At 44.2% G+C, this 19,167-nt stretch overlaps 1 protein-coding gene across 4 annotated transcripts in view; it reads left to right on the forward strand.

Moving 5' to 3' along the window:
* The window catches only part of NDC1 (NDC1 transmembrane nucleoporin), a 174,581-nt gene that overhangs the window by 103,619 nt on the left and 51,795 nt on the right, over nt 1-19,167 (forward strand). For all 4 annotated transcript variants that reach the window (XM_078784709.1, XM_078784717.1, XM_078784722.1 and 1 more), the window contains 3 exons: nt 9,968-10,049; nt 10,158-10,334; nt 15,561-15,848. In XM_078784709.1, coding sequence (XP_078640835.1) covers nt 9,968-10,049; nt 10,158-10,334; nt 15,561-15,848 — 547 coding nt within the window. The remainder of the gene's footprint in view (nt 1-9,967; nt 10,050-10,157; nt 10,335-15,560; nt 15,849-19,167) is intronic.

Consider the following 19,167-nt stretch of genomic DNA (forward strand, 5'->3'; position numbering starts at 1 on the left):
TTGGCCATTGATGCAAGTGATGTGGGGGCTGGGGCAGTTCTATTACATGAAGATGGAGTGGATCACCCGGTGTGCTACTACTCCAAAAAGTTTAACAAACATCAGGCAAATTATGCCACTGTGGAAAAAGAGACCCTTGCTCTCCTGCTAGTGCTTCAGCATTATGAGGTGTATCTGGGAACTACTACCTTTCCCATAAAAGTCTTCACTGATCACAACCCCTTAACCTTCATTCAAAAAATGAAAAATAAAAACCAGAGGTTGATGAGATGGAGTTTGGCTTTGCAGGAGTTCAACTTGGAAATTGAGCATGTAAAGGGCAGGGACAATGTCGTTGCTGATGCTTTGTCCAGAGTGAACTAACTTTGGAAATTTCTGTATGTTGTTTGGAAGTGTTGTTGCTTTATTTTGGGGAATATTAATTATTGTTGCTCACGTGAATTGATAATTTGGGTGTGAGTTGTACTTTTGTTTGTTAAAAGAGTTTTTGCCTGCAAAGAAAGTTTTCACTATGTTCCAACTTTCTTTCTTGAGGGGGGGAAGTGTTACGGATTCGTCACTTCCGTTGTTGTGGTTTTCATCCACTGTAAACATTTTTGATTCCACGTACTATTATTGTTGCCGTTTAAGGGAGATAGAGATTACTATTTTCAAAAGGTAAAAAAGTTAATGTTTTAAATGAAACCGGAACCGGACGACGACGAGGAGGAAGAGAAGGCGGAGCGAGTGAGTCGGACAAGAAGCCTCGCTGCTTCGTGGTCTGGAGCGAACGATTGGCGAACGAGAGTCACGAGTGAACTTTGGGTTTCCCGGGAAAGGGATTCCTGCGACAGAGTTGTCATCGCTGTGACAGATAAACCTGCGTGACAGGTTTTGCGGTCAATTCCGAAGAGAATCGTTGGAGTGCCGTTACACCACGAGAACGGGCCGTCGGCCATTTTGACTCGCGCGCTTTGCGCAACGCTCAAGGTTTTTCACTTCGCTTCAACCATTTTCACCGCATTCAGACGTTAATCTGGTGTGCGTGTGTAACACGGCTTTTGAGTGGGAAATCTGTGGTTCGCCGATTGGAAGCCGTGGAACGTCCATACCCGAGGGTGTGATTTCCCAGTCGCCTTGAGGGCACCTTTGCGCAGCTTTGGCCGCGTGACTGTGACTGTCATCCGAACGGGATTCGGGTCTCGATTGGACATTGTTCTGACGATCGCTGGAGCGGATCGACTTTGGTTTGATGTCGGAATAGAGACATTGGGGAATGTTCTTATTTTCGCTCACTTGGAGCACAGCGAGTTATATTGTACGAACCTGATGGTACCATCATAGGAAATATATATTGGTTGTACAATTGATTACTATTGTTGTTGTACTGTTATTCTTGTGTGATCTTAATACAATACTTATAATAATAATAATAATACATTTATTTTATATAGCGCTTTTCAAGAAGCCCAAAGGCGCTTTGACAGAGTACAAAAAAACAAGTGCAAAAAGACAAAAATCAATAGGTAAATCAAAGCAAAAGGAAGGAGAAGGAGAAGAGATAGTCAGGGGTTAAATGCTGTGGGTTAAATGTTGGTAACTTGTTTGTTGGTAACAATTTGGTGTGGTTTCACCATTGATCTTTGACATACAGAATAACACATCTTTCTGCCGTGACTCCTCTCGGGGCTCGGAGGTACACCGTGACCGGGGTCTGGGGAGGAGCACGTAATAATACACACACATACATACATATATTCCCTTCAAATTAGACCGTGATTAATGATTGCCAATGTTTTTTTTTTTCAAAAAAAAAATAGTGTTTGGGTTCCCCTTTAAGGGTCTTTTGGGTCTTGAGGGTCTTTTCAGTCTTCTGGGTCTTGAGGGTATTTTGGGTGTTCAGGGTCTTTTCAGTCTTTTGAGTCTTGTGGGTCTTTTCAGTCCTCTGGGTCTTAAAGGTCTTTTTGGTCTTCAGTCTTTATAGGTCTTCGGGGTCTTTTCAGTCTACAGGATATTTTTAGTCTTCAGGGTCTTTTCAGTCTTTTGGGTCTTGATGGTCTTTTGGGTCTTCAGGGTCTTTTCAGTCTTTGGGGTATTTTCAGTCTTCATGGTCTTTTCCATCTTTGGGGTCTTTTCAGTCTTCGAGGTCTTTTCGGTCTTTTGTCTTTCGGTCTTTCGGTTCGGTTCGGTTCGGTCTTTCAGGGTCTTTGGGGGTAATTTCAGTCTTCAGGGTATTTTAGATCTTTGGGGTATTTTGGGGCTTTTTGGTCCATGGGTCTTTTTGGCCTTTTGAGTCCATAAGGGTCTTTTTGGTCTTCAGGGTCTTTTTTTTTCTCTGGGCCTTCTGTGTCTTTAATGGTGTTCAGGATCTTTTTGTTCTCTTGTGTCTCCGGGGTCTTTAAGGGTCTTCGGGTCATTAAGGGTCTTTGGAATATTTTGGGTCTTCGGGGTCTTTTGTGTCTTTTGTGTCTTTGGGATCTTTTGGGTCTTTGGGGTTCATTGGGTCTTCGGGGTCGTTAAGGGTCTTTGGAATATTTTGTGTCTTCGGGGTCTTTTGTGTCTTCGGGGTCTTTTGGGTATTTTTGGTCTTCGTGGTCTTTGGGGCCTTTGGTTCCTCTGGGTCCTTTGGTCCACGGGGTCTTTTGTGATACTTAGGGTCCTTGGGGTCTTTTGGGTCCTCGGGGTGTTCTCGGTCTTTGGGGTCCTTGGGGGGGGGGGGGGGTCTTTTGGGTCCTCTGGGTACTTTCGGTTAAGTATTTCAGGTTCAAGTGGGTGGTGTCAAGCCAGCTGTTCAACCAATGGGTGAAGGGTGGCCCTGACCACCACATGGTCAGGGCCAACTATGGCCCTGACCCGGCAGCAATGCATTTTTGTGATGTGGGGGTAGAACCCTTTCAACCCACGTGGTCAGTTGCTTCGGCGCTTTTCACTTGAATACACCTTCTGGGCTCCTGGTCTAATGGTAATCCACAGCATCCATCAAACTACATGTATCAATCAATCTTTACAAATCATGGCAGTTGTACAAGAGAATTTGGTTGATCAAGAGCAAAAAGCGATTCAGTTTTGTCCTTCGCTGTCATTATTCTTGAAGGATAATTGATGAAGACCAAAGACAATAGTCGATTACCATTAACTTCATTAAGCATTAATAGTAGGGAGCATGCGAATACTCGGAGAGATAGCTCATTAAGTATTGTTATGAATTTTGGGGTAGTGATAAATAGATCAGGTAGATCTGTGTAGGTATCATGCTCCGACTGTCGTGAAGAAGAAGAACCATCTCTATGTCCAGAAGCAGAGACCTGTCTAGCCCAGATGTCGGATTAAGTGTATATTTTGGTCATACAAGGATGGCATTGTGTTAAATAGAGTAGGGATTATGCTAATTCCCCTGTGTGTGAAACCTATGATCTATCCATTGTCCCGTATGGCAACGCACACAGACACGTAGAGTAGTTTGGCCCATCAGCGCACACTAATTAAATCCCCCCAACAATAAAACTAACTGGAACACAGATGACGCACCTGGGCTGACAACCCCAACTTGGCAGACACGCATTGCTCAGGCAGGCTGAGGCCACGCCCACCTCGCGAAGGATTGGTCGAAGGGTTTGAAGGGGAGATCACACCATTGGACAAGACACCACCAATAGGGAGAAGAGGCAGGATGAAGTTCGTGATTGGTCAAGGTAGGGGCAAGAACCTGGCCACTGATTGGTGGAAGGAAGACACGAGGCAGGATGAAGGCGGCCGATTGGCAGAGTAAGGAAGGACTTGCGATTGGCCAGGTGAGGGGCAAGAAGCCTCCCTCGGATTGGAGGACGTGAGGGGCGAGCAAGAAGCGACGCGCTGATTGGAGGACAAGGCCGGTGTTGTCACGGGCTGACGTTAAAAGGACGAGGAGACCGACATTTTGTTCCTTCTGCCCTCTTGTTCTGGATCCCTTCGTGCCCGGACGTCCTTTCCCTCGCTTTGGACTCTCTTCCCTTCTTCTCCTGCTGCCCCTTACGCCTTCCGAGACCATCGACTCTCTCCTTTGGTTCCGGACAACGCGAGCGACCGCGCGGGGACGCAAGGCTTGCTGCGGCAGCGTGCGCTGGCCTAGCAGCGCGCGAACAAGGGCGTGTCGAGGCCTTCTTCCCGCCAACTGGCCTGACGATCCCTGACACTTCAGCCATTGAGATAAGCCATCACACACACGCACAACGACCCCTTTATTTTTTATTGTATATTCCTTTGTTTGTTGTATGTGTCTGGTGTAGGAGCGCTCATTAGGGGGTTTTAGTTTTATCGTCGTGTTTCCTTGTCCCGGCATTCCGTTAAAATAAACCTTTTCATTATTTTCCCCTGTATATCCGAAACCCGTTCCCGCTTGAGTTAATTTCGCCAGGATTGAAGGCTGCCCGGCGAGATCGTGTCAGGTAAAAGCTTCCCGCCTCTTCTTCCTCTCTTCCTACCGTGCATTTATAGTGAAATCCACCATTGAATAACGCCTTCATTAACGCTCGTTTCCATCCGTGATTTCCCGGTCTTCACCGAGGGGAATCACGCGACAGTATTATATAGAACTAGGGCATTGCCCGTACGTGGGTGCCCGTTCCTTGCCAAAAAAAAAAAAAAACGCTACCTGTACGCTCTACCCCGCCCGTACGCCCGTAAACAAAAAAAACAACGCTCTTCGCTTCCGCCCTTCGCTCTGACTGAATTGGGAGAAATAATGCGCATAAGAAATCGAATTACGAACCGTAATGGCGGTCAGCTCGTAACGCGCTCAGCTCCGCTCGCTCTCACATCGGCCACGCCTACGCAACAAAGCGTTCTGTGATTGGCTGCCGGAAAGCGTGCTGCCGGACAGTCTTCACTGTCCGGAAGTTCGCAAATCGCAGTTACGATGAATCGTTTTAATTTAATCGCAGTTTGAATTCGTTTTAAAACATAGTTTAACGGCAACATAGTTTTCCAACGTGAAATAAATGAATACGCTGTCAAATGTGCCGTCCGAGGCAGAGTCTGATCGCCACGTTCGGCACACGTGATAGCTCGCTGCTCTCTGATTGGTTGAATCGTTTTTTGGACATAGCTCGGTAAGTAATTGTCCGATTAATATGAAACCTTGAAAAGGCACATCCTCGGGTCCCCAGCAATATACCTGGCAAGTTAAAAGTATATCGGACCCGTGGTTGTCGAGAAACAGCGGTCACAGACAAACGTACAAACAGAGATTACTGGAATTATAGATAGATAAAAAGCTAGCTGTGCCTGATATTGGCACACGACACCACTTACAGGAATCGATATCTATCGGCAATTGGTACAGACCCCACCCCTCCCCCCATTCCTAGCGAGCAGCTGTTGATGTTGTTGTTTATCTCACACGCACCACGATGACAACAATAGTAGCGCCAATGGCAGGGAAGAAAAGAAACTTCAATTCCATGGCGATTTGCATACGCTGAGGGATCCTTTTAATATTATAGTGGTAGGGGGATGCCGGATGACATGGTGTTAGGGGGGTGCCGGATGACATGGTGTTAGGGGGATGCCGGATGACATGGTGGTGGGGGGATGCCGGATGACATGGTGGTGGGGGGATGCCGGATGACATGGTGGTGGGGGGATGCCGGATGACATGGTGGTCGGGGGATGCCGGGTGACATGGTGGTAGGGGGATGCCGGATGACATGGTGGTAGGGGGATGCCGGATGACATGGTGGTAGGGGGATGCCGGATGACATGGTGGTAGGGGGATGCCGGATGACATGGTGGTAGGGGGGTGGCGGATGACATGGTGGTAGGGGGGTGGCGGATGACATGGTGGTAGGGGGGTGGCGGATGACATGGTGGTAGGGGGGTGGCGGATGACATGGTGGTAGGGGGGTGGCGGATGACATGGTGGTAGGGGGGTGGCGGATGACATGGTGGTAGGGGGGGTGGCGGATGACATGGTGGTAGGGGGGTGGCGGATGACATGGTGGTAGTGGGGTGGTGGATGACATGGTGGTAGGGGGGTGGCGGATGACATGGTGGTAGGGGGTGGCGGATGACATGGTGGTAGGGGGATGCCGGATGACATGGTGGTAGGGGGGTGCCGGATGACATGGTGGTAGGGGGATGCCGGATGAAATGGTGGTAGGGTGATGCCGGATGACATGTTGGTAGGGTGATGGCTTAGGATATGGAATGAAAAGGAGAGGAGCGGGAGTTTGAAGGGGATGGTGTGAAGTTGTGGTTGGGAGGCGAAAGGAGTTTGAGATGGAGTAAGGATCAGGTGAATTCCGGTGAGGGAAGTTTCCCATGGGAGTTACGGGGTTTGAGATTAACGATCAGGTGAATTCCGGTGAGGGAAGTTTCCCATGGGAGTTACGGGGTTTGAGATTAACGATCAGGTGAATTCCCGTGAGGGAAGTTTCTCATGTGAGTTACGGGGTCGAAAGGCAAAACGGGCAGGATCCTGCGGACTGAGGAGTTAGTTTGGAAGCTAAAGGGCGATGGATGGTTAGCTGAAGTTAAAAAAACGGCCGACAGTTGGATTGATAGAGGGATTGGAAAATGGAGGGATTAAAGAGGGATGGAAAGATGGATTGATAGAGGGATTAAAGAGGGATTGAAAGATGAATTGATAGATGGAGGGATTAAAGAGGGATTGAAAGATGAATTGATATATGGAGGGATTAAAGAGGGATTGAAAGATAAATTGATAGATGGAGGGATTGAAAGATAGATTGATAGATGGAGGGATTAAAGAGGGATGGAAAGATGAATTGATATATGGAGGGAGTAAAGAGGGATTGAAAGATGGATTGACAGATGGTGGGATTAAAGAGGAATTGATGGAGGGATTAAAGAGGGATTGAAAGATTAATTGATAGATGGAGGGATTAAAGAGGGATTTGAAAGATGTATTCCCTCCCACATGGGGCTTTTCTTCCCCATGATGACAATGGTTATTTTACCCACGACTTCAACGTGTTTGTTTTAACTTTTAAAGCGAGATCAGGATTTGTTAATCGGCACAGGTAGGTATCGCTATCGCGGATTGCTGTACCTGTACTGAGCACAGATGAAGTTCGGGGACGAAATAGTGTTTATGCAAACAGTTGTTGGGTTTACCAAACTCTCATTCTATGGCACTGCATCCCCATCTCTCCTCCCAAAGCCCTCACTCTGATGTCACCCCTCCACCCCCATATAACTCTCCGGGCGGTGTTTGGAACTTTATTTAATTTCCACACAAGGTTAAATCGACTAAATGCGATGTGCTCTGCAAACTCTTAACCTGAACCGAATTTCAAAATTTGAACTGCAAAATTGAGCTTAACAGCAGTTCACTGCTAGAAAAGTGTTCATTTGCTATAAATGTGTCTGGGCGTCTCCGGGCGGTGTTTACTATGACCGACGTATTGTTATGTTCCACTGTTCCAGGTGTAGCCGAGTGCATCAAAGCTTTTTAAATAATGTACGGATTGTACAGTATTTAAGGGTTGTAAACCCCTTTCTTCGATTTGTTGGTGATATACCGATATCTTTGTGAATATTTCGATTTATTTTTTTTTCATATCGATTTTTTTTTCGGCAAATCAGTATCGATATGAAAAATTATACAGGTTTATTGATACATTATTAAAAATATAACCGGTATATCGATATATCGCCGGTCCCTGGCATAACCTCATTTACCTAAGAGCACACACACACCCAGCTAAATGGGTGGACAAGGTTCTCTTCTGTCCAAATGTGAATGTCCAAACTCTTCTGCCAAAAAAAAGGTCCAAACATTCAGCACACGTCAGCGTAGTTATACAGTAGTGATACAAAATGTTTTTTTTTTTTTTTTTTTTTTTTTTTTGCACTGGCTGGGAATCCTCTGTCGTGAAAAGTCCTTTCTTGGCAAACCTGAGCTCCTATCCACCTGCAAGGCCGTGGAAACCAAGGCCTTCAAGATTATTGGAATCTCCCGCGATGAAATTGAGTCTATGGGACTATCACTTCGCCATCTCAGACAGGTCGGTGGTCTCTGTCTTATTCTGCCTCCTTTCTGGTCTTGCTCCCTCTGACTTCTCCATGTTTGACCCCCCCCCCCCTCCCCCTCTCCTTCCCCCCTCTCAGGTATCTGAAGGACGCACATGGTCCACCAGCAACCCCATCCTAGTGAAACTGCCGAAATCCAGAACCACTGCTTACCCCCACTCATTTGTTCCTCTTTTTTTTCCCCCACCTCAACTTCCACACTCTTCAATCCCATTTTTCCCTTCAAGACAGCTGTTCCCCATCTCAGATCATCCCAAATCCCAAACCATGATATTTTCTACAACCTTTCAAATTTTTGCTTTTGCATCCATCATGTCCACCCGTTCCGTCATCGTTACCTGAATCCCTTCTTTGTCAGTATCCGTCTATTTTGTCCCTTGGCCCTGCTGTTGGCATTTCCCCTTCTCCTCCTGCTGTTACTTTTGTTTTGTTGCGTCCTGATCCGTTCTGTTATAGTTCATCCCCAAGCCTTGACGATGCATACAATAAAGTTAATATATTTTAATTTTATTTAAATTTAATTAAAATAAAATTTTATTTTTATTTTTTCCCTGTTAGTAAGAATGACTCTTTTCATAAGCCTTTAAATTTGCACATTTTAATGGTATACACATACAAACATTCATGCTGTATGCTTCAAACCTGTGCAGGAAAGCCACACACTGCACGTTACTGTGAGAAGACGGGTCAAGTACAGGAATAGTGTTTTGGGCCATTACTCACTGCCCAGATCAACCAGCGTAGTGTGCCATTTCGTGCATGTTACTGATCCTTGCTGCAGGTTCTCGTACCGTGTTCTTCTCGTCTGCTGCAGTACTCCCTAGTGTACTGCATCCCCAAAACAATCTTTTTTTTATTTGATGCACTGTCCTCTTTCATTGGCTTCTACCAATGACCTTTCGGTACTCGAGGGGGTTGTGCCACTGCTATTCCCAGATTCGACTGTTATTGATCTCTCACCTCCAGCAAGCTGGTAATCATTCTGGCAACTTCGAAAGGATGACAGGCTGAGTCGACCCGTCTGGTGTTATTTTGCCACGGCTGTTGTTTGAACTTGGGATCACAATATCCTAAGCCTACCGCTTTAACTGTTAAACCACCACCAGGCATAGTTTCCTTTTAAACACTCCTAATTTCTTGTCATCTAGCAAAAATATAGCATTTTACAATCAGCAGATTGTAGAAGAATCAGGCGAGGGATTCTGAATGAGATTACTCATTAAGGGGCAATAAGATCACTCATTCAATATAATTTGCCAGGAACTATTAGGACTCTGCAGCCATGGAAGATGAAAATGGATTTTATAGAAATTGACAGTCATATTTTATGATGGCCATTCTTTTTCATTTTTGTGGTGTTATAATTGAATTCATAAAATAATTTGTTTTTAAAGGGTCTACTCTGTGTTGAAATAGTCTTACTAGTTGGTCAAGGACTGGTAATGACGAACATTTATTTTACATACAACTGGGAAAACAACAGACCTTTTAAAGTTTTGCTTCTTTAAGATCAGTCTAACCAATACTTCGGCTCTTAGTCCACCTATGTAAATACAGACAATATTTGGTGAAGAAATATGTAAGGATGAACTTTTATCATGAATGACCCCCTCCTGTCCCCCCCACATTCTGTGCTTTGCAACATCATCCAGTTGCATTGTAAATACAGATGATTGTTAAGCTATTGTCAGTGATAACCCAGCGAGTTCATTAATGGCATTCGGGGAGGAGATGATCTTCATGTCCCATGTGGTCTGATTTTCATTTGATGCCATTATATCCATTTAGATTGACTCAAAATGCCCTCAGGTCTATTAAGAATGGCACTAAAATGCTGTCTCTGAAAAGGTAGCACCACTCAAATCCGTGTACATAAAAGCAAAATAAAAACACTAATTTTGCCAGTGATTCAATATTTTGGATGCGATTTGTTAACTTTGTTGCTCTGTGTGTATAGTTCCTCGCATTGCAAGACCTGGCAATACTTTCGCGAGCCTCTCCCTGTCGTCGCCGGCAGGTGTTCACCTTAAGCCAGCCAGGTTAGCAATCGTAGTAATCCACTCTCTTTAGTTTACCAAATCAAAAAATATCCTATTACGATCACTGCTTGTTTTGTATTGCTTGCTATCTTTCTCACCTTCTACTAGGTGGCCGGCCACACACCTGGTCTTTGCTCAGCAGCCACTGCATTTCTTTATTGTCTGAGCTCACAAGCCAGCTATCAGCCCACCAGGATGCTACGACTGGAGACGGGCGACCTACAACTTCCTCAGCTCATGGTTCTCAACATCCCCCTCAACCTGAATGCCTGGATATGCATACAGGTGCTTGCATCCACTTTCTTTGCTCATAATCATGATTGAGCCTTGTTGAGATGTTTTCTCGTGCATGCGTTCTCATGCATGTTCTTGTGTGTTCATTTGACATGAGGTCTGGCCAGTTGCGATCATCCATTATTCAAAGAAGAAAAAGAAAAGCACAGCCAAATAAAACGGTTTCCTTTGTAATACAACAATTTTGCGACAAACAGGACAGAATAGATTTAGTCTTTAGCTGAGACTCGGTCTGCTATTCACTGGTCGTTACAAAATTGGTGACATTGTACTTTGTACATCATACATTTAGTGTATGGCTGTTATTTTATTAACCTTTTTGTTTAAATGGTGCATTGAGTTCAAACGTAGCTGGGAATTTGTGGGCTATCTTGGCAATTCTCATATGCAACCAACTGCTGTCACTCAAAACAAACATTAAATGTGTTGAATATAATTTTGTAGAAGTTCTGGATTACTATATGTGAAATTGCAGAATAATTGGGTGTCCAATTGTTTAGAAGTATGGGAAAAAAAAGAAAGAATTCATTCTCGTTTGAAATTCAATGAGGCGAGTGCAAGTTGGGTACCACAAGACCTCGTTATTTGGCCAAAAGACAACTAGTGTGGCTATTACATTGGAGTTCTTTGAATGCTACCAGAGGAAAGGGAACGGATTTCTTGAAGAAGGTTGTGACGTGATGACACCCGTGTCAATCATTAATAACATCAGAGTAAAAGTAAGCCAGCATGATGCGGAGACACTTCATCCGCACCACAAAAAAATTGAAGGTTCAGCAATCGGCCAGAAAGCAGAATTTACATGAGCAAGGCTCATGGAAGAGCAAGGTAGAATTGCAGACAGTGGGAGAAAGCAATGTAATGAACAAACTGGAAAAAAGGAGGGAGGAATGGAGAAAACACAAACTAGCAAGTGAGAGATGGTTGGGTTAGGATAGGTTAAAGGGGGGGAAGGGGGAGGTGACGAGATGGCCGTGCACTGCTTGTTTGAAGCACTGGAGGGAAGAGTGAGACAGAGCAGCCTCTAGAAAGTGGTTCCCTAGCAGGATAAATGAGGAATAAAAGAATTGACGTTGCAGACAGCCTGAATTTTGGAAGTCGAAACAGGACAGAGTTACTGGATGAACACTTGCGTCCTGGAGTAGATAAGGAGTGTGTGAGGAAAGAGAGAGCAGAGCTAGGAATATCGGAGAATAGACGGTGGAAAACACAAACCACAGACCTACCTGCCATGTGAGAGCAACAAGCCCTGTGCTTCAGCCTCTCAGCAGGGAGAGATGCATCTCCTGTCTGCTAGCAGAGGGACGGCGTACTATATGACACAATGAGGAAACGTCTGCAAAAAGGAAAATATGGTTTTCCAGAGCCTCTGAGAAGTAATTGATAAGTAAGTTCCAGGGGAACTCTAGCCTCCACTGGGAGAGGGGAGAAGAGGGTTCCTTTGATGGCCACATGTTGACTGAGGGAATGGAGGAAGTCAGAAGTCGAGGAATGAAGACTGCCTTCTATGCCACAAGCAGAGAGCTTGGCAAGCAAAACAGGATGCCAGAATGTGTTGAATGCCCAAGATATGCCCAGGGAGATGGTTCTATCCTCTTGTTTGAGATGAGGGCCATCAACCATTGTTTGAGAGAGGAGCAGAAGCATGACCTTGTTCTATGTGGCCTTTCACGCTCACTGCCTTCCCTCCACGTTTCTCATAACATTAAATTCGAAGTACATGTTCATTGATGGTATCAAGACATAAAATACATGTCCTTAAATGCATTGTGATCATTGCATATGACAAGCCAAAGAAAGACCCACCCCAACTCCCCACATTACACACTCCCCATCTCTATTGGTGATTCCTCGTTGCTGAGTATGATGGTCTTCCATGGAGTAAAACTGATCAGAGGTGGGTCCAGAGATGTCTGCAGAGACCAATTTGGGGTCCACAGAATGTAGCCCAGTTTGGACAGGTAGTTTTGGGAGCAAGAGTGGGACCATACTTCTTCTCCCTTTTTGTCCGTTTGTCAGCTTCACGGCCAAGTCATTGACACCCAGTGTTCTACTCCTGGTCTTGAGATTATTTTTCATTTGGGATGGTCTTGTGTTTCTTCTTCCGAATACCTTTTGTTGATGTTGCAACTTCTTAAATTCTCAGAAATCTGGGAGTATAAAAAATGTTTTGGTTGATGGGTATCAGATGAGTGGACAAAATGACAAACCTGCTGGGTTGGTGGTGAATTGTCATTGACTTGACGGTTGAGTTTGCTTTGGCAAATACACCTGCATTGGTCCATCGATCTTTCCATTTGATGTGAATAATTCTTAAGAGACAGAACTGGTGGTAATGCTCGGGTGGTTTGAGGTGTTTCAGGTAGGTGACATGGGTCTTGCAGTGATAGAATAGGGTAGAGATGACAATGGGGTGGTAGATATGTGACCGGAGACGTCCAAAGGCAGCACTGGCACAATCGATCCATTGTTCAATTTTCCTCATCCATGGTGGCTCATTGCAAGAGGTGACTTCCCTGGTCAGGGAAATGGCTGTAATTCTCCAGTCCCTCTGTTCATGGTGATTTTGTGAGCTGGGGTCTGAATGTTTGTCGTTGGCTGATGGAGAACTTTGATTTTTATGATATTGAGAGCAAGGCCAAGTTTGCTGTAGGTTTCATTGAAATGGTTCAAGATGACTTGAAATGTTCTTCAGACTGAGCAAAGACTGCACATTCATCAGCAATGGCATAATGGAGGTCGATGATGTTATTTGAAATGACTGCAAACAACTAATATTGAACAACTTGGATCCAAACCTCGAGCTGTATTCCTCCTCCCTTTACCCATCCTGTTCACCCAGGCCCAGCCCTCCCCATCGCAGTTCCCTCCCTCTCCCCATCCCTCACAATTTGTATGTAATATATAGCCCCTCCTCAAATTTTTAAAATATTTCAACAAAAAAAAAAACCAGAAGGTTTGGTCTCCCTGGGGGACCACATACTGTATCGTACGCACATCATTGGTTTCCATAAACGCAGGTGACTGCTGGTTTACATGCACGAACTAAACAGAGAACTGCATTTTGTTTTTGCTGAGTTAAAGAAGAAAAGAGAAGCGATTTTTATATTTTGTTCGGGAAAATAATTTGATTAACTCCAAATCTGTTATATTGTCATATATATATATGCTGTTGAAAAAAACATATTGTTATATACAGTGCATTCAGAAAGTATTCAGACCCCTTCCCTTTTTCACATTTTGTTATGTTGCAGCCTCATGCTGAAATCGTTTAAATTCATTTTTTCCCTCATCAATCTACACTCAACACCCCATAATGACAGAGAAAACAGGATTTCAGAAAGTTTTGCAAATTTATGAAAAATAAAAAACTGAAATATCACATTGACAAAAGTATTCAGACGCTTAACTCGGTACTTAGTTGAAGCACCTTTGGCAGCGATTACAGCCTCGAGTCTTCTTGGGTATGACGCGACAAGCTTTGCACACCTGGATTTGGGGATTTTCTGCCATTCTTCTCAGCAGATCCTCTCAAGCTCTGTCAGGTTGGATGGGGACCGTCGGTGGACAGCCATTTTCAGGTCTCTCCAGAGATGTTGGATTGGGTTCAAGTCAGGGCTCTGGCTGGGCCACTCAAGGACCTTCACAGAGTTATCCCTAAGCCACTGCTGTGTTGTCTTGGCTGTGTGCTTCGGGTCATTGTCCTGTTGGAAGGTGAACCTTCGGCCCAGTCTGAGGTCCTGAGCGCTCTGTTTCAGGTTTTCATTAAGGATATCTCTGTACTTTGCTCCGTTCATTGTTCCCTCAACCCTGACCAGTCCCCCAGTCCCTGCTGCTGAAAAACACCCCCCACAGCATGATGCTGCCACCACCATGCTTCACCGTTGGGATGGTATAGGGAAGGTGATGAGCGGTGCCTGGTTTCCTCCAGACATGACGCTTAGAATTGAGGCCAAACAGTTCAATCTTGGTTTCATCAGACCACAGAATCTTGTTTCTCTCAGTCTGAGAGCCCTTTAGGTGCTTTTTTTGCAAACTACAAGCGGGCTTTCATGTGTCTTTCACTGAGGAGAGGCTTCCGTCTGGCCACTCTGCCATAAAAGCCCAGATCGGTGGAGTGTTGCAGTGATGGTTGTCCTGGAAGTTTCTCCCATCTCCACACAGGATCTCTGGAGCTCAGCCAGTGACCATCAGGTTCTTGATTACCTCTCTTACCAAGGCCCTTCTCCCCCGATTGCTCAGTTTGGCCGAGCGGTCAGCTCCAGGAAGAGTCCTGGTTGTTCCAAACTTCTTCCATTTAAGAATTGTGGAGGCCACTGTGCTCTTGGAAACCTTCAATGCAGCAGATTTTTTTTGTAGGCTTCCCCAGATCTGTGCCTCGACACAATCCTGTCTCTGAGCTCTGCAGGCAGTTCCTTCGACCTCATGGCTTGGTTTTTGCTCTGATATGCATTGTCAGCTGTGAGACCTTATATAGACAGGTGTGTGCCTTTCCAAATCATGTCCAATCAATTGAATTTACCACAGGTGGACTCCAATGAAGGTGTAGAAACATCTCAAAGATGATCAAGAGAAATGGGAAGCACCTGAGCTAAATTTCAAGTGTCATAGCAAAGGGTCTGAATACTTATGTCAATGTGATATTTCAGTTTTTTATTTTTAATAAATTTGCAAAACTTTCTAAAATCCTGTTTTCTCTTTGTCATTATGGGGTATTGAGTGTAGATTGATGAGGCAAAGAGGCAAAAAATGAATTTAAACGATTTCAGCATAAGGCTGCAACATAAGAAAATGTGAAAAAAGTTAAGGGGTCTGAATACTTTTTGAATGCAGTGTGTGTGTGTGTGTGTGTGTGTGTGTGTGTGTGTGTGTGTGTGTGTGTGTGTGTGTGTGTGTGTGTGTGTGTGTGTGTGTGTGTGTGTGTGTGTGTGTGTGTGTGTGTGTGTGTGTGTGTGTGTGTGTGTGTGTGTGTGTGTGTGTGTGTGTGTGTGTGTGTGTGTGTGTGTGTGTGTGTGTGTGTGTGTGTGTGTGTGTGTGTGTGTGTGTGTGTGTGTGTGTGTGTGTGTGTATGTATGTATGTATGTATGTATGTATGTATGTATGTATGTATGTATGTATGTATGTATGATATATATGTATGTATGATATATATATGCTGTTGCATTTTCTCGTGCCTCTTTCAGACCATTACCATGCATTTTCCACATTCTTACATAGGCCTGAGAAACAAGATAGAAGGACCAGGCTTCCGGTCTTCCTCTGTGGCTTCCAGTCCATTCTCACCAGGCCCACTCCGCACGCCAACACGTACCCTCAGCACAACTCTCAGCCCTCTCTTCTCTCCTCACCCATTGGCGCCCATGGATACATCCATTCCCGCAGTCTCTTCCAAAATGAGGGATCCACAAGACTTGCGAAGCTCATTATTTGGGTCACCGTGGCATGACGTAGTGGAGAATTCGCCCATTGTGCATCGGGGCCAAAGCTTTTGGTCATTCAGTTCTGGTGAGGGGCTGAATGCTAGTCATTAAGCTTGTGAGAAACACCTGTCATTTTTGTAAAGGCAGATTATATTCCAACAGGTTTAAATATAATTTGTCAAATTTTCCATTTGTTTTTCAGCATTGTGATAGTTGCAATATTACTCATTTACATTGTGTTATTTTTCAGTAGTTGAGGTACTTTTGAGGTTTTTGAGGAATACTTATGTTTAGAAACTTATCATTGCTACGTGACTGGTGGTGGAGATGACCTGGAATTTATAGTTGAGCAGGACACCAAAATCAAATCAGTTCGTCCAGGTCACACACCAAACCTGTCCACTAAGTTTCGTCAAATCTATTCATAACATTTTGAGATATTGTGCTCGATATCGTTTTTGGCACTATCTCTCAATGGTGAAGTCACTTAAAACATAGTATTGGGATCTTCACCAAAATGGAATCTATTCTTCCTTGTCGCACACCAAATCTGTCCGTCCACCATGTTTCATCCTAATCCGTCCATAACGTTTTGAGAAATCTGCTCACAAACACATGGGTATAAACAGCCTCAGTTCACCTTCGGTGGTGGAGGTAATCAGGGCTAATAGAAAAGCAGAATTACAAGTGAAAAATTAACAAGCAAATAAAGAAATACATAACTTGTAACAGTAGCAAGAGACGCGCACACACAGCCTCCTGTAACTTTAACAAAATTAGCAATTAGAAGCAGAACAAGGTGCGAAAAGCATTCCGATTAAAACAGGTAAATTGGATGGAAACGAAAGGAGGATCAAAGGGAAATAGGATATATATATATATATATATATCTATCTATACACAAAGAATTAAGTTAAGCACCCCCCCCCCGTTTTTTTACAACCTCGCACATTACAAGTTTGTTGTCGTCAAAACAGTGTAATATACCCATGATATTGCTATATTTTCTGGAGAAGTGATATTATGGTCACATAAAAACATAACAATCATGCCGTTTTCAATATTTTATTCTGAATAATTTAAGGTGAAAATTTTTGGGAATTTTAGGCATATTTTCACCTCAATTTAAGTATGGAGCTATAGGTCCATCACGGACAGTGTGGATGACGTTTATGTTTTCTAACGTACAGTCATTGTTCTGAGAAGACCTCTAGCGATCTTTGCGTCAATAACGTGTGTAGGACCCACGTGATCGGATCACTGACTCAACCAATCACTTTTTTTCACTTTGATCACTCAATTTCATCAATGGATAATTGCTAATGTCATACCAATCATTATTTGATCTCACATACCTTAGAATATATGCCAATGTATACATATACACAAAGAATATATATTAGGGGGTGCTTACCTTAATTCGTTGTGTAGGGGTGCTTAACTTAATTCTTTGTGTATATATATCTATCTATATCTATCTATCTATCTATCTATATATATATATTTTTTTATTTAATTTATTTATATATATATATATATAATTTTTATTTAAACAGGAATTAAATTCCTGCGTGGGGCTAAGTGTGAAAAACTCTGACTCAACATGGGACTCAAACCAAGGACCTCCATTGCTTTCGCGGCAACAGCCCACTGTGCTATTGAGCCAGGCAAAATCTCCTCAGAATTTTCCACACTTAACACTGCGAGCTTTATAATGGCCGATGTCTTACGTGCCTGTTGGGCAGACCCCAGATGTGAGAGTAAGTATATGTATGTGTATGCAAGTATATGCAGAAGTGCATTGGAGATTGTGATTATATATATATGTATGTATGTATGTATGTATGTATGTATGTATGTATGTATGTATGTATGTATGTATGTATGCATGCTTGGCATTTAATATGGAATATTTTTTTTGTGGGGGTGAACTTACTTTTCAAGATGACTTAGAACCAAAAGTTCATTGGAATTATGTTGAAATTATTCTAGATTTTGTTAATGTGACCTTTAAAAGAAACAAAAACCACATTTGACATTTCGAAGGAAATAAATTGATCCTTGAAAGTGATGTAAACTGATATCGAACTCAATTCACGAACAGTACTGTGTTAAACTTCTGTACGTTTTCCAGAAGTATCTCTTTATTTTGCACATTAGCCAAAAAAAATTTCAACAAAAACAAAAGCTAAAATATGACTGGGATTACGGACATTAAAATTACAGTTCAGTACTTCGTGTAACCCCCACGAGCATTCAGGAGAGCACGTACACGTCGAGGCATGCTGTTCACGAGATTTGCCAAGGTTTGGACAGGAATCGCTTGCCATGCAGTGACAATAGTCTGCTGCAATTCACGCACAGAGGTAGGCTGCTGGTCCAAGTTGTCGATTTGACGCGTTAATTCTGCCCATAAGTTCTCTATCGGATTCACATCCAGGGACATGGCAGGCCACTCCATATGCTCTACACCACGGTCAGCAAGAAAGTTGGATCATGCGAGCACGATGAGGCCGTGCATTGTCATCTTGGAAGACAAAGTTTCCTCGAAAGGCTGCACAAGCAAATGGAAGCAATGTTTCTTCCAGAATGACCCTGTACTTGAACTGGTTCAGGTTTCCATTCAGAACAACCAGGTCAGTTTTGTGCCCTGCATGAAAAGCAGCCCAAACGCTCACCCCACCACCTCCAGCTTGGACTCATGGCACTATACAATCTTCGTTGTGGGCTTCATGCACTTGTCTGCGCACTCGGACAAGGCCATCTTGACGATAGACCAGAAATCTAGACGTCACTGAAGATCACGTGATTCCAATGTCCTGGCTGCCATTGACGGTGCTCTCTGGCTCACTGCAATCGGTGCTGGCAGTGTTGTCTGGTCAGGCATGGCTTTCTCAGGGGACACCTGGCACGATAGCCTGCTTGATCCAGTCGTTGGTTGACTAGCCTTCTGGATACAGGCACATTTGTCAGTTGCTGCCACTCAGCCCTAAGCCGATTAGCTGACTTGGTACGGCCATTGCGGACTAACCGGTGCAGCTGGCGATCATCCCTCCTTGTGGTTCTGCGGGAACGTCCTGGCCTCGGTATTGGAGTAGGGACACCCCTCTAAGCATTTCCTTTCAGGATCTTTGACACCTGACCTTGAGTGATGCCATACTGCCGAGCAATAGCACGCTGTTTCATGCCGTAATTTCGTGAAGCCGCCACTCAATGACAAACAGCATTGTCGAGTTGACGGACCATCTCCAGAGGAAGCGGCAATAACTTTTGGAGACGTGCAGCAGTTGTTTTCCACTAATACAGAACGCAACAACCCTTGTATACCTGACTGTGAAGCCAATCATCAAATGCACCTGTCCGTACATTTTGCCACGCCACCTGTGGTATTATCCTGTTGTTGA

This window comes from Myxine glutinosa, chromosome 1 (assembly GCF_964187855.1).
Source record: "Myxine glutinosa chromosome 1, kmMyxGlut1.1, whole genome shotgun sequence".
In the NCBI taxonomy this organism is placed as follows: domain Eukaryota; kingdom Metazoa; phylum Chordata; class Myxini; order Myxiniformes; family Myxinidae; genus Myxine; species Myxine glutinosa.